Below are 17,229 nucleotides of genomic sequence, written 5' to 3' on the forward strand. Positions count from 1 at the left end.
TCTGTCGCAAATCTCCACACCCGAAACCAGAAGCTTCATATAACAAGACAAGTCAAAAATCAGTGAAAGAAGTCAGCTAGAAGCTCACTGAATTCCAGACAATTTGAGTTACTAGAAAATGCAATTTATAGGTCTACAGTGGGGATGATGTTACAGAATTTTTACACATACATGGCTGCAGGGAGTAGTATAATAGAAATATAATAAGGTTTTAAGAAATCGACCTATATCAATGGTCTGACATTTACGAAAATGCCGCCTCTAGTTCCATCTGCGTTAGTACCATCGGTATAGCACTTTGTAGACGTTCTCCTTGATTCTATGTGCCTTTGCGTCTAAGCAGAATTCTCCATGACTCATCTGATCGGTGTTGGCGAGAGTGCTCCCAAGAGGGCACATTCCTCCACATATGGTGGTCGTGTCCAAAATTATCAGGCTTCTGGATTGAGATTAGAGGCCTGGTTAGTGCACTTCTTCAGGTGAACATTCCCCTGGAACCCAAATTCTTTCTACTCCCTCTGGGGGCTCCCTCGGCATCCCAACATCAGAACAAACCGATTAGGCACATCGTTTCGGCAGCTACTTGCCAAATAGTGGCAGACTGGCGTATGCAATCCCCTCCCTCCATGCAGTCCATAATCAATAGAGTCTGGCAGACTCAACGGATGGAGTATATGACCAGCATTATTCGGAACACTTCGAGGCGTGCCCACCCTTTACATAACCCAGTTCTAATACCTCACTTCTTTCGTGGACTTCAGTTCTCTTACAGTGGATATAGTCACCTCTTACCTTTCTTCCTTTTCTCTCATTCCTTTCTTTCTCCACTCCCTCTCTTTCTTTCTCTCCTCTCTCATTAAAAACTTGGGGTCATTCGCAGTTACTATATTTAAAGGTTCGTTTGACTAAGTGTTTCGCTGGATCTTTGCTGAGCAATGATTTGATTATTTTTTGTCTATTTCTTTCATCATCTGTATTCTTTTTGTCAAACGTCTCTTATTGTTATATTGACCTTGCAAAATAAAACTTTAAAAAAAAAAAAAAGAAATAGACTTGTATCAATTCAGCAAAATGTATTAACCATTGAGTGAGGCCTGTCCTCTGTGTGGTGTGATCCACAAGATTTTATATAGGATTTAGAATAAAGCATTCATTAAATGTGCTTATAGACCAGTGATGGGCAACAGACGGCCTTGTGCCAGCCCTTCACCTGCGGCCCCCAAATTCTTTCTGCTTTGATGTCAGATTTGTCTGTGATAGCTTGTAACACTTACATAGAAACACTTGCTGATACGTTATTACAGTGCAATGTTTCTATCTAGGATTAAATGTATTATTTTAACTGATCACTGGCGGCACTTTTGGAGGTGAAGCCCCTGAACTATGCAGGTTGCCCATCACTCATGCTAGCTCAAAACATTTATGTATTTACTGACTTTGGCAATAGCTACACTATAATAAATATTGAAAATACAACTTGTCTGGTTTATGCTAAAGATTGAGAATAACCATTACAATTTAAAGGGTGAAAAAAAATAGCAGATAAGCAAAAAATTTAAAATTACCATACCCCACTGTAGTACAGATTTAGTTTTGGGTGGTGTTATCCTTTAGCCCATGTCCATAGTTAAAAAGGGCCCTCAATACCGTTTTAATGTATTTCCTCTACTTGATAATACAATGTTTTGCAGTATATTAGTAAATTTTACTGTCCTTTTCTAATGGGAAAACAAGTATATGTTAAAGATGTTTGTAACCTGTTTGTTTGTGAGCTATATATATCAGCGGACACCAAGCAAGTTGAAACAAGTAGTAGTCTGAGATCTCATATCCACTCTCTTTTCAGTACAACAAAACTATCCTTTGCCCTTTCAATCTTCCATCTGTAAGGAAAACCTCCGTTTTATTACTTTAGCTTATCTTTATGATGTATCCTCCCCCCTGTACAAATTGCTTGATGTAACATCTCTTAAATGTTGTGCCCTTTTCTCAGTCATTCCTTTGTAAACTTGCCTGATAAAGGGGCCTCTGTGCTCTGAAAGCTAGCAAATATAAAAATGTATTTTGGTAAGCCAATAAAGGTATCACTCCTATAATACTTTTGTCTTTAAGGACATGAAAGTATTCAACATCACATAGATTTTTCTGTCTGACGCGTTACTGCAATAAAAAAAAATATTTTTGCTACACATTCATATTCAGTACAATAGAACCTGGAATCTAAAATTGTTGCAGTTCCCCTGTGTCACCACTGGAGGGCAGACTTCACAACTCTCCAGTACAAGACAAATTTATTAGAAGAGGCCCCAAATTTACATGTATTCTTATTTGGATACATGTGTAAGAATATGAAAAATATATATATAGGTTTCTTAAAATCAGTAAAATCAGTTTCCAGGTATATAGGACACAAAAAAACAATATACCTTTATTCCTATCAAATGCATACAAAACAATTGATGCCTTTATCTCCTACTAATTATGCATTAAATGGAATAAGATTGTTTTTACCATTTTGATTAAGTATTAAAAGCCACGAGTATCTGCATCACTAAAAGGCATTCTAGATATAATCAAGTCTCAATTGCCTATGAATCCTGCAATACATTACAAAACAAGCCTAATCACATCATTTTACATTTTTGCTGTAGAAGCTCACTGAAGTGGTCTGGGGAATGGATTCCCTGATATCTTACCAGAAGGTTAAAAAGGACAACAACATGTCATGCAACGAGAATAGAATCAGGAGACTTACAAACATGGAGGCTGGCAGCTGGGAAATGCAGAATCTGAAATGAGAAGAGGAAACGGCAGGGAGGAGAGAGCGAGGATGGAGGCAGATGGAACAGAAAGATGTGGGCGGGAGTTACTGTGACAGGTGAGGAGGAAGGAGAAACAGTGATGGAGAGAGATCATGTCACTACTCCCAGAGCTAGTGAGACTATGGCCTCCTGTGTACCATACATTGCAGTATTTGCAGTATTTCCATCAAGGATACATTTCTGCTGTAACTATGTGTTTACAGAGAGAATTTTTTCCAAATATAAGGTCATCCAATACAGTTCATAGAAGTTTCCAGGATAGATGAGAACTGCAAAAAATAAATAAAAATTTTTGCTGACGTTTGAATAGACTTTCCAGGAATACTTTGCTGCTGGGCAGGTGCAACTAAGCCTGCCAGACCTTTGTAACCTAAACCCATTATGACATTTAAATCTGAAATAAATATCTATTTATGAGACAGAACAGAGTGTAAGAATTGCATCTTATATACAGTATTAGCAAGAGAACCCACCCTAATTGTTGTGGGAAGTAGCAGTCTAAAGTCAATTCTGTGTTTGTTATAGTATAATTATGGTAAATACATGCAAGTTACTGTGATGAACAGAAGCTTCAATGCAACACAACGGATTACATTAATATTGTGACAGATGCACAAAGACAAAAAGGGGAAGACATGAAGCGCACAAATGCCGAATTTCTAAGTGACAACATTGTCTATTTCCAACTTTTTATTATCATTCTTTTTTAAAGATATGGGGCCTGATTCATTAAGGAAAGTAAAGCCAAAAAAAAAATTAACTTTGGACCTTGGCAAAACTATGTTGCATTGGAGGTGAAGGTAAATTTAAAATGTGGGGACAGATTTATAATTGTGGTAATGTCAGTGTAAAAATAAAGCTATCCAGTATGTGCTACATGAAAAACTAGCCAGTATTTTCCTTATGTGCAAAATAATAAACTAATTTTCACCCCTTGCATTGTAACATGGTTTTGCCAAGGATCAAAGTTACTAATTTTTTTGCTTTCCTTTCCATAATGAATCAGGCCCATGGAGTTTATTACATAGGACTAAGCTATTTTTACCAATAGATATGTAATTCAGGTAAGAATATGGCACTGGAAAATAAGTTTGTAAATACAACATTCAGTGTGCATGATTCATATACAATGCAATGTGAACGCAACTTGCATTATAAAGAAAAAAAAAAAAAAAAAAAGGCTGTAACTTGTACGCCTGTACTCCCGTAGTCAAATGCAAGCTGGTATAAGTACGCTCTGGCTATATGTTACTTGCCAGATGCAGACAGACAGAATATACTGCAGGATACGCAATAAAAAAAGTACAAAAATGCAAAACAAAATATATATCTATATTTTTTATTTTTTTTATATAAAATAACAAGTTTTAATGTCTTAATCAAGCGGTTCCCAAACTATGTGCCACAGCTCCCTGGCCAGGGCTGGCAGTGATCGGAGTAAGCAAGGTGTGGTTGGGGGGGGGCAAGCCTGAGAGGCGCTGCCTTCCCCCCCCTACTTGTCCACTGGCTGGCCCAAAAAAAAAAAACAGGTTGTATTGGGGCAGCAGCACCTGGCACTTTCCTCCCTTCGTACTGACTGTTGGGCGTGACATCATCACGTCCAATATTTTCAGTCAGGAGTTGCGCAGAGAGGAGCCTGATCTTGAACAAAAGACAGAAGAAAAATGAAAAGAAAACAGAAGAAAGGCCAAGTAAAAAGGTAAGTAGAGGAATGGACAGGCAGCACTGGAATGAAAGGCACAGTGTAATAAAAGGGAAACTGGTGAAGGGGCCTGGCAAGTCCGGGGCTGGATAAATAGTAACCACCCGCCCCCCCCCCCTCCCACCTCAGCGGCCCTTATGATACTGACTACACAGACAGTGATTAGAACAACGTTGCAAATATGAAGACTCATACCCAGACATGAAAGAATCATTGAATTACCATTACACAGATGCAGTCATTTCACGACTCAATGTCATGCCGACTGTTTCGTCACTTCAAAACGCAGTCTCACCAGATTACCAAATCTCATGATACTTAGCGCTCCTCGGCTTGCTCTGCAGGCTGTGTCCTATTTAGGGACTGGGAGCAGCTATCCTCTCCCTCCTGCTAACAACAGCTGGATTAAGGCTCGGGGAAACCCAGGGTATTTAAGAAAGGGAGCCCCTATTATGCAACATGGTTATCATTTTCTATAAAAGTTAGACAAATACACAGGCAATACTGTGTGCACTACTGTTAGGTACACACAACTCTGCCTTCACAAGCAGTAATGTGAAGCAGGACATACCTCCCAACTATCCTTGTAGTCGGACCAAATCTCACTAAACGAGACAGTCACCAAAATTCAGGACTTCCCCACCAGATTCAAGACACTTGGCAGACTGTTCTCCTCTCTCCTACCAGTTCTTGTCACTTTCACCACCTGTGGCTAATGCTGTCTTTAGTTGCTGCCTGTCTGGATCCTGGAATGTTGGAGGCCCTATTTGGAAAAAAATGGGTACATGTAATTTAGAAAACACCAAACAGCTCTGGGGGTAAATGTAACAATATGCGGGTTCTTCAACACCCGCGTGTTCAGCCTCTTCCGCGATTAAATTTCAAGCGGCGCTGCATTGTAAAGTTTTAACTTCCCTTTACAATGCAGCGCCGCTTGAAATTTAATCGCGGAAGAGGCTGAACACACGGGTGTTGAAGAACCCGCATATTGATACATTTACCCCCTGGTGTTTGATCAATACAACCCATGTTTTATAATTAGGCCTCCCTCCAGTCCCAACATTAAAATACTAGTATTCACATTAAATATAAATAGCTGCTGCTGATGATGATAAATAAACCAATTTCCTTCCCTCCAAACAACCCCAGCAATAAATTAAATAGCATTTACGTTTAATAAAATATACCCATTTCCTGCAACCGTCACTGCAATTAGATAATTCATATTCACATTTAATAAATGGGCAATATTTCCCCCCCCCAAACAGCCCCACTTTCAATTAATAGCCCCTAAACCACCCCAGCATTAAAGGTCCAATCACCCTTTCTTAAATTGCTAGGCCCCAATATTAAATTAAAATTGACCCACACCACCCCACAAATTAAATAATTAGCCCTCAACTAAACTCCACCATTAAAATAATTGCCTACCTCCCACATTATATTAACACTCTCCCCCTTCCCTCATTCCCGAGTACGTGCCCCCAAATGATATTAAGTAACAATAGTGCCCCCAAATCATATTATGACACAATAGTGTCGTTTGCGGATCCTCCCTCCCCCTTCCCCGCCCTCTCTAGCTGTGCATTGAGCGTACTGAGTTGCTGTGTTTTCTGTACTGTGCTGTCTCCCATTGTATTGTGATTTTGTTTGTCTCTGTACGGCGCTGCGGATGTCTTGTGGCGCCTTATAAATAAATATTAATAATAATAATAGTGTCCCCAGTTCCTATTATGCCACCTTAGTTCCGAATTATGCCACACAATACTGCCCCAAGTTCATATTACGCCCCAGTAGTGCCCCAGTTTATACTATGCCACAGTAACGTCTCCACTGAAGATTATACCACACACACGACAAACTCATAGAGACATAAACAGACATCTCTATTATGTACTCACCTCAGAGTGTCTTCCGTTCCGCAGCAATATTCTTTTGCTCACACACATTATATATATATATATATATATATATATATATATATATTAATATATATAATTAAAAATACATATACATGCCGGACGAAATCTTGTGAGAATGGACGTCAGCAGGAAATATCTGACAGAATAAGACTAGCATTAGTATAAGGGCTAGAGTCCGTAGTTCTCCCATATGACCTCCGCTGCACATATGCTCTGCAAAAGAGGCTATAACATTTGCTATATCATAACAGCAGACCCCAACTTTCTTACCCTCTATTGTCCATGCTCATTTACTTTTACCATCTTGTAGGAACATCTTTTTATTTTCTCTGCACATATTTGATATATTTTTTTCATACATAGAAGTGCATGTTGCGCTCCTTTTATACTTTTTCTAATAGGAATGGTAAGTTATTGAAACTGGAGATGGAGCAGTAGTGGGAGAAGACAAGCTTAAGGTCAAACTTAGTTTAACCTGCATCCTGCTGATCTTGGCTAACAGAATCAGCAAGCAGAGGAATAGTCAGGAAAAGGTGATGGTCAAAACCAATGTCAGCACAGTACAAAGTCAGGATCCAAGTATCACGAAGATGGGAGCAAGCTGGGTCAATAATCAGGAAATAGCAGAAAAATAGAACAGCATAGAGTTCATAACAGCAAAGCCGATAGTTTGGCAGGGGATGACAGACAGAGTAGGTTTACATACGATTTGGAAAATCAACTACCCACCTCTGATGTTTGCGCTCATCTGATTGCATCTCAGTGAACTTATATAAGCTGTGCATCATGATGATCTCAGAATGGAGAGTACCAGTAAACCTGTTATCAATATATGCTCGCCAACAAGGTCAGGGACCTTTCCTCTGAACTGATCCACAAGCGTTCTCTGAAAACCCACTTCTTCAGACACCCTATTACCACCCTCCACACAGCTAACACAAGACAACAACCCTCTGACCAACATAGTTGTGTAACTGAGCATAAAGCCCACTAAATACTTTTTAACCTTTGCATTCTAGCTGGACAAATTCAATATGATGTAGCACTTACCCTTGTGTATCAAACCATAGTCCCTTAGATTGTAAGCTTGCGAGCAAGGCCTTCTTAGCTCTACGTATGTATTACCAAGTATTGTTTTATTACTGTTTGTTCCCAATTGTAAAGCGCTACAGAATCAGCTGGCGCTATATATATATATATATATCTATAATATAAATGTCTAGTGGCGTGTGTTAGTCTGTCTGTGTGTGGAAAAAATAAAACCAAGCTGCAGCGCCACCTGCTGGGCGGAGTTATACACTGACCTACTAAATTCTTAGTGTGTGTGGAAAAAAAAATTCAGAAAGGGCTGAAATTTGGTGTACTAAGATGTTTTTAATTTGTTAATTTAATTTGCTAATTGTTAAAAGTGTTTATAAAGATTTTAAAAATATATATATATATATATTTCTTGAAGGAGAAGTGACAGTTGGGAGTGGATGGTGGTTGCCGGGGGTGACAGTGGGGAGTGGTTGGTGGTTGAGGCCTGGGCTATGGCCCAAATGCAGGACAAGAACCTTTTTAACACCTTAAGTAGCTTGATTTGACTAGAATGCATGAGTATCATGCACGGGTTAATATATATATATATATATATATATATATATATATATATATATATATATATATATATATATATATATATGTAGTAATAGATATAATAAATACTGGCGCTCAAACTCGAAATAGGTGAGTAGATAATAATATGAATAACCAATCTTGGTATACACTATTCTTCATAAGAGTAGGCAGCCTCCCTCTCAATTTTCGGATGGTACTCCGATCAAGGAATAAACAATGTTAACATAGAAAGAGGGAAGATGGCGTCAAATACGGTAGTGTAAGCTGGTACAAATCGTCCAGACAGTCAATATTACTGTATATAGAGATGCAAGTACAAAGTGTTCATCATGTCAGGCTGGTGAAAGCAGTATCAACCAATTCTCATAATTTCTGAACATATGCCGAAATACAGACAGAAGAAAGCAGAAAACAACGTTTCAGATGTATCCGTGACAATCAGTAGCAAGTGATAGGTGGCAACGTACCAAAAAGATATAAATAAACAGCTTATCTGTATCAGAGGTGCTCGGAAGTAGACTCCAGTCAGCTTCAAGAGGTCAGGAACAGGCGTGTAGATATCTTATGTAGGTATATGATAACTGGATCATCAGCCACAGCTCACAAACTCTCTACTGTCTTTCCAAGCTGTCCCTGCGGTCCTCAGACTGGTTTCAGATCTCTCTGCAAGATGCTGCCCAGTCTGTCTCCATATATATATATATATATATATATATATATATATATATATATATATATATATATATATATATATATATATATTGACTGATCAATCCTGTTGGGCAGATTCCGCAAGGGCATTTAATTCTGACCTTTAATAGATCCCGATCTAGTCCCTCGCAAGTTGTTCAGCCTCTTCCAAAGACTCAGCAATTGGTGGACCTACTGAAACTCCACGTCCAAAGATTTTATCCAACTTTAAAGCCTGCCTCAGCGTTATACCGCAGAGGAGCGCCCACCTCATCCTTTACTTACCACAAGTCTTCATAGGACTTTTTCTATTCATGGGAATTGGATTAATGGGATCTCACTAACCGCAAGTACAGCGGGGGGCTTTGCACCCTTTTTATATTCATAGGACTTGTTCCATATTCTGCCCACCCGCGTAGTGAGTATTCAGGTATCCAATAATCGGCTATTCAGGATAGATCTATCCTCAGGACTTTTTGCTCAACTAAGACATTGGAATTATTAGGTTTTAATGCCATTGTTCATCATTCTGTATCACTGTTTTTGATATTGATCATTTTATATGATTGTTCTTTAGCTTTGATATTACAATCATTGTTTCCATTCAGAGGCAAACATTTTAGGTTTATATTGTTTTAATATTGTTGCCTTGCAATAAATTGCCATAATTTATTTTTGCCCATACATTTATCATTAGTTTCTGTGTATCGCTGTCTTTAATTACAATTTAATATTTATGCAGGTTGGATCATCTTGCTTTTGTACCTAGCTGCTTCACAGGTTCTATTCCTTGGTTAGTGCAGATTTTTTTCTATTGTGTATATTTTGAATCCTTTGGATAGGCCATATTAGAATAAAAATGAATGCTATACAGATGTTACTTTATTTCAAGCCTTACCAAATTACCCAGCACATATTTAGAGGTCCTCAATAGTATACCTACCTTTTTACAGGAGCAAGAAAGCTCCCTAGTATAAAGCCCTGGATATTGCAGTGCTCAACATTTGGTTGTGGCCTGGGCATCCCTAACTTTAAAAATTACATAATGACACAGCTTGTCCAGTGTCGAATTGAATACTTTCCAATCGAAGATGTGGGGCAGCACGGTAGCTTAGTGAATAGCACTTCTGCCTCACAGCACTGGGGTCAAGTTTGATTCCCAACCATGGCCTTACCTGTGTGGAGTTTGCATGTTCTCCTCATGTTTGCGTGGGTTTCCACCCACACTTCAAAAACATACTAGTAGGTTAATTGGACCTTAGTCTCTCTCGGGGTATGTGTATGTTAGGGAATTTAGACTGTAAGCTCCAATGGGGCAGGGACTGCTATAAGTGAGATATTGGGTCATAGAAGAGACGACTTGGGTCAAGGAAGAGAGTGCTAATCTCCTCTAGCTTTCTTCACTCCTATGGCTCCCAAGACACCAATGTCCTCCCCACAAAAAGCTCATCCTTTTATTACCCCATTTCTAATTTGGGACTATGCCAACAAACTATATTATTTAGCGCCTTCATCGTCCCCATAAGTTTGATACAATCTCCATTTTCCACTTGGTAGAAACAAAATATTTGAACCCTTGCCGCTCGGTGGCATGAAATATATTAAGGTCTTGGCAATCACTCAAACCTTCCCTCCCTTATCAGATGTTCAGAATTAAATTGCATCCCAGTACAACAGAGGATGTTTTATTCACATCTGGTGGCAGTGCCCCAAGTTGTTAACATGCTTGAGGGGCATTTTAATTTCTTCAGGTAAATTTCTTTTTCTGAAATATTTTTTACCCCCAGCCTCAGTACTCTTCAGCATCCAGTCATCAAAACATGCTAATAAAGCATATTATCTGTGCTACCACCTAGTTTTCTGTAAAAGTTGTAAGCTTTGGGCCATTCCCTATAAAGTATGAGTACCCTTTGCAACAGTAGGTTCCCCATAGCCACATACGAATCCTCTTGATCCACCGCCTCCTTTAGTATTGTATCACTGCTCTGTATGGATTTGTTAAGCACACAATAAATCTAGTTGTAAAAAAACCCCCAAAGTTTGAGGAATACTTCCTGGCTTTCAACAACGTCAGATACTGCCATAGACATGTCCAAAGATGTTAGTTTCATTCTTTCGATCTCCATGTATAGTAAACCATGACCTGCAAGTCCAAAATAGAATTATTGCAATGTCATCCACCTTTTTGAAATAGGTCTTCCAGACGACTCTGAAGACCAAAAGGAAAGGGAGGAAACGCATAAACCTGCTGGATTTCCAAGGCAAAGATAGTCAGTGTCTGGCCGTCTTCTTTTCAGGACAATGGATTCTGTAGAAATATTTTCTTTATGGTTGCCATCAAGGCAATCTCAAACTTTTAGTGATGGAAGCCATGATGTTTCAAGGCCTTTGTATAGACCTTGAAACATCTGGAAGTGGCACCTCAGATCTGCTTGAAAGTTATATGGTCCCAGGATGTAAAATCGGCAAAAGACCTTCAAAACGTTTTTCTTCCTAACTCATTCTAGGATTCTTCCTGCAAAAACGTGCGACTGCATGTTCCTACCTATTTCAAGTTATACAAAAATGCTTTGTTGTCCATTTGCACCTGTACTCCTTTGATCATGAGATTAACTCTGCAATGCCTCTACACCATTGAAGCACTTTGTTAACAATGTCCTACATAGCTTCTTTGACCATTTTGTAATAGCCTACACCTTGATGACATCATGATGTTTTCTGATGATCTTTTAAGCAAAGCACAATCAAGTAAAACTTGTTTTACAGTGTCTCTGCCAGCAACAATTATATATTAAAGTGTGAATTTGAGAAGACAAATCCAATTTCTTAAATAGATCACCACAGGTTTAAGTAGGGAACCTAGCAATATTAAATCTTTACTGCAATTCCCAAAAATGAGGGTGCAGAGATGTTTAGGGTTTGCAAACTTCTCTAGGAGCTATTGCTCTCATCAGCCAAACATACTCAAAATCATGTTCTGTTGAACTGGACTCCCGCTGAAGATTCATTTAAAAATGTGCTATTATTACCCATCCTAATTCAGAATCGGCTTTTGTAGTTGAATTGGATAGACTATTCTGCTGTGAGAGCTGATCTTTCCAAGAGACAGATCCTAAAATGATGCAACATCCTTATGCCTAATTTTCTCTCCAAATGCCATCAACAGGAAGAATATGATAAACAAAAATAAACAACATTTTTTCTGGGTATTAAAATATGCCTTCGCGGACCGGATTGTTATGAGCGTCTAGTTGCTATTCAATAACGATTGTCCACTTCCAGGTGATGTGGTTCCAAAGCACAATGTGAGTTAATAGCCAAAAATAGCAGAATACCAGGTCAGAATAAAATAAGTACAGTCGTTACTTTTAGCAGGCGCTCTGGATCCAGTGTACAGTCATTCAGGTCTGAAGACTGTGGTCAAGGAGACTGAAGACTGGTCCCAGAGCCCCCACTTATATAGTCAGTGCTACAGTAAAAAAACAATACAGATGATGTGGCTTGCTTCCATAGGTTCAGGCTTCAGGAAGGTCCAGTGTAATGCAGGTCATTGGCCAGTTCAAATGATGCCATCCAGGGTTGGGCTCAGCTCTCCAGAAGATGCATACTTAATTTTCCCACCCAGAACTGGTTCAAACTGCTCTATTAGCATTACACAGAGAATATCATTCTAACCATTTATTCCCTATCATCTATATCTAGCATACGCAATGTGCGATCCTTTCGGCGAATGAACCTGACGTCTGCGGATAAATAGGGGATTAGAAGGATACCACACAGGACATGTTTCATGTGACCTGAACCCTTGTTCTCACTAACGTGTATATAACATTATATTTCACTATAATTTCAGTACAAATAACTGTGTTGCAACTACTTTTAAAATGAGCCAATTACATGTGTGTGTTCGTGTAAATGTGTGTACGTGTGTCTGCCAAGTGTTGCGGTTGATTACACTCCTCCACACCGTAGTGTGCTATATGCATAATTTCAGACAAAGACGATCCCGTTGTTAGATTTTCATTGAAATTACCATATCCAATTATCTGCCTTCGACAGGATGCATCTTCTTTAAGGAGTGACATTTCTTAACATCACTGAAACTTGGAATTCATCAGATCAGTCAAGAGATTGTCAGCTATAAAAGGAAGGTTTCCAATCTCAAAACATGGAGCCTTTTATTACCATTCTTTCAGAAAACTAATTTTTAGTGACTTCTCCTTCTGATCTCCTGTCTCACGTTGAGGTTCTAAAAAAAAAAGTTACCCAATCCCATGTCATCCTCATAAAATTAACCCTCCATAACAATTACTGAACCTATTACCTTTTCATGACAAAAAAACAACTTATTTTCAGGCTTGCACACACATTATAATGGACACACTAAACGCAGCAACCAACCTTTAAAAATTCTTCCAACTTTTTATTAATAAACAGGATAATTGGATGGGCACCTTACATACAGCAGTGTTTGATTATAATAATGCTCAATTGTTCCACTTCCCAAAGACTTTTGTCCCATAAATTATAGATCCAATACAGCTTTCATTCCTGGTTCTCACCATTCTCTTCTATTGCTAATGTCTCGGACAGACTTACAGCATTAAAAGAGAACCAAGGGCTGTCATGCAACACTCCAAGAAGCTCAAGCTATAACAAAAACAAACAAAAAAAACAGGCATCAGACAGTCAGCATAAAAATCTCTCTACCCTGTGGGAGATAATTTGGCTACAGTGATCATGAAATTAGATTCCCTCTTCAAAGCTGCTTCAGAAAATTATAATACATAACGAGAGGGAATATTGGGGCTGCCATGGAGTCCTTCGAGGGAAAGAAATGAACAGATAAACAAATTTATTGCCTCTTTGGGCTCCCTGGCAGCCCTACCAAATGGATGTACCCAAGCAATAAAAACATAGGGTGGGCTACTAATTAGCAACAGCATATTGAATGTACACATCTCAAGGTTGAAGGATCCTCCTTCCAAACTAAGCTTCAATTACTGGCATCACATCCAGCATGTGTTTTGTAAAGATGTAGATTGTAGACCATCCTGTTGCTTTACAAATTTCACTAGACGATGCTTGCATCCTTTGAGCCCAAGAAGTTGCCACTATTGTTAAATTTGCCATTAGAATTTTAGGCACCTTGAGACATCTCTTGATTTATATCAATTGATACTTTTAAAGAGCCTCCATTTTCCAATGGAATGATAGCTGATCTCTCAACAAAAACTCCCTGCATCAATTTTCAGAAAAAAAATCCCATCTTTCTGCTTCTTTATCTGAAAAAGGATATATTTTTAAATCAATGAATCAATCAATAAACCGATGCCTTTCTGGTTGTTTCCATTCTTTTTTAAGATGATCCTCAAAAGCATTGTTTACCATAAAAAAAAAGGGCTCGAGTCCGATACCTAATATGTTAAGATGGTGTTAGCTGTTCTACCGTATAGGGATAGCATTGCAGGAGAGGGATCTTTGGATTGCAAACCCTATAGCCTGTACACTGAACGTAGGACAGAGTGATGGGATGGTAAGCTGCAATTTGGATGTCTAACGTTTTAGGAATTTGCTACCTCTTCCTAAAAATGGGTCACACAATGTGGAATATACAACGTAAAGCTTTTGAAAGAAATGCTGAACTTACCAATTATAAATCCACAATGTTAACAGACCACTTTCAGATCACCATAAGTGGGAGGATGTAATATATGTAACAGAATATAGAGTTTATTTCTGCATATGTTGTATTTGTAACGTAGCAAATTAATTCTATTTTGGCAAGTGCGCACATGGCCATTATGGCACAAGGGTGAGATGGCTGCAAACCAGAAGTACATTATCGCAATTGCACCCTGGAAACACCAGAACAGGATTGCATTGATAATATATCTACCTTTGACTGACTAGGATTTATTCCCCTGAATAAGTCTATAGTTCAAACTTGTCTGTTTGAACTGTGACATTGATTTGAAATGAATTACGACAAACTGTATCCCGTGTGAACATTGACATCAGATATGCGTTGAACTTGATTCTTTCTACACATATTCCTATTAAAGCATTTATTTTATTCAAATGACTACATTATGTCTGTTTTTGTCATTTATGTGTTCCTTCATACATCACTGAATAGCGGTTCTCAAAAGGGGAGCGACCCACAGGTCTGATTACAGATAAGCCTATTAAATTTACAGGTGTTTATACATATATTGGCATCATTGCATTATGGCTATAAAGCTGGTTACATATGCGCCCATCAAGACAAATGTGGTCCCCAAACAACTGGCAAACCTAAGTACCAACTGTGATCACTTTTGGGCATTCCCAAAGGCATCACCAGGACCAGAGATGTAGTGAGCACAGAGGCATTGGAATGCCCCTCTGAGCTCTGCCAACCTTCTCCCACCTCTGCCATCACATGCTGTGAGCCTGTGTCTTTGTAGCAGAATGATGTCAGTTTTGTTTGCCAATTAAATAGATAATGGTCTGTAGGATAACAATATGAAAAATATACATGCTTTAATTAAAAAATAAAAAAAAACTTGTTATTTAAAAGAAATATAAAATTGAGGCGGGATTGGTGCTGTAAGCAAGTCATTTGAGAGATTTTATGGATATATTTTAAAAATCATAGCAGAAGAATATGTTGTGCTCCATTTAAAACAATTAAATACTTTTATATAAATCTGTCACTTTGTTTTAACAATACTATAAAATAAAAGCCACACCACTTTGCAAATGCAATAGTTAAAGCATATTCCATCAAGTATATTATCCAAATTGATCAAATACAATATTTTTGGGGTAAAAGGTTCAAATAAAGAAAAAAAAAACTTTTTTTTTTTTAACATTTTTGTTTTAATTTCCCCCTTCGCCACAAAGACACTGAAAAGCAAAATGTGACATTTTATCACCAGCAACTAGGAGCAGTACCAATTAACTTAAGGACTGAAAAATTTAACCATTGTACAGTGTCGAACAATTGAAGGAAAAAAAAAAAAAAAAAAAATTGATTTTCCTGAAACAAAGCACTTGAAAATAATTCTTGCTCTGTAAAATAAGACTAGAGAAACAAACTCATGTATAAGTTCACAGAAATTGGCCAACCTAGAATGAAATTAGTCAAGTCAATACCGATATATAAACATATATTACAAACTTTTTTTTTTTTTTTAAAACAAACAAATCTATAGCAGAAACCTCAGTTGTGCCCAAACATTATGCACATACAAGATATTTGTGATCTCTTCATTTATGTCTGTAAGACTGAAATGTTACAGTTGTAGATTTCATTGCTAAACACAAAACTGTGACATAAGATTTGGTGTCAACATGTTTTGCAATATTCTATGACTTGTGAAAATAATCAGTAGTTTGATAACAATCTAGACTGCTATTCTAAAACAAGAGTATACAACTTGGAAGTATCAAATATTTTAAAAGTACTAGGACTTGTTTATTCTGTGAGGTATTGCTGCTGCTTCCCCCATACACACACATTCATGATTCACCAGCTATGGGGAACTCTGCTAATGAATTTATGAGTGTAATGGCTGGGTTATGTTATACCTTGCTGACAAACCCCACGACAGTTTTGCTCTATTGGTTAAAACAATGTGAATTTTACATTGTTTTGTTTTCCTGACACACATGGCCCTCTTGTTATTATAGTGAAATAAGTATGCTACAGGTAAAATAAATGGGCAAAAAAAATGTAATACACTTTTTCATGAGTCCTATAATAACTTTTATCCATTTAGTGGAAACATAGGAAGTCACCCCAACAATGGTCTAGCTTGTCTTAGCATAGCAAAACCAAGTGTACATTATGAAAGGTAGGCTAGAGGCCGAGGGCCTAAAGTGTAATATACACACAAATGTTTTAGGTTTAACTATGGAGCCCACTTCAGGTTTCCCCTATTGTTACTATTGTAGATGTAGATTACACTAACTCATTCAACCAGCAGATAATTAGCACTATTAGATGCAGTCAACACTGTATTTATCAGTGCTGACAATCCTTTACAGACAGCATAGGATTTCCTGTGCTCACTGGGGATGCCCAGGATTCCCCATTGGGCTAGAACACTATACAAAGTAATCAAGGGTGATTATTTCTTGCCACTTTACTGGAACCCTAGCCAGTCATTTAGTGCCAATATGATGCAACAGTTTATAAACAGAACCTAATCACAAGACTTACCCTTCTCCAGATATATAATATGATGGTCAAATGTGTTTTAGTATATTATAGATATGCTACCACAAATTACAGAGGACCCCAAGCATTCTAGATAAAAATAAAAATTTGTAACTACACAATCAATCAGCAAACAACATTTTTCCAGCATCCTTTTTCTATTTAAGGCTACTTATTTTAAATAGTTTTAACTTACAGATGAAAGCTGTACCCAAAACGTAAACACCTCTGGATACAATTCAAAACACGGACCAATAAGATAAAATT

General features: G+C 38.0%; 1 protein-coding gene across 1 annotated transcript in view; it reads right to left on the bottom strand.

The window, feature by feature from the left end:
- SCG5 (secretogranin V) overlaps window positions 1-2,870 on the bottom strand; it is a 34,346-nt gene extending 31,476 nt beyond the window's left edge. The window contains exon 1 of the mRNA XM_075192741.1: window positions 2,756-2,870. Coding sequence (XP_075048842.1) covers window positions 2,756-2,761 — 6 coding nt within the window. The 5' untranslated portion in view covers window positions 2,762-2,870. The remainder of the gene's footprint in view (window positions 1-2,755) is intronic.
- Between the last annotated feature and the right edge of the window lie 14,359 nt (window positions 2,871-17,229).

Source organism: Mixophyes fleayi, chromosome 12 (genome assembly GCF_038048845.1).
Source record: "Mixophyes fleayi isolate aMixFle1 chromosome 12, aMixFle1.hap1, whole genome shotgun sequence".
NCBI lineage: Eukaryota > Metazoa > Chordata > Amphibia > Anura > Limnodynastidae > Mixophyes > Mixophyes fleayi.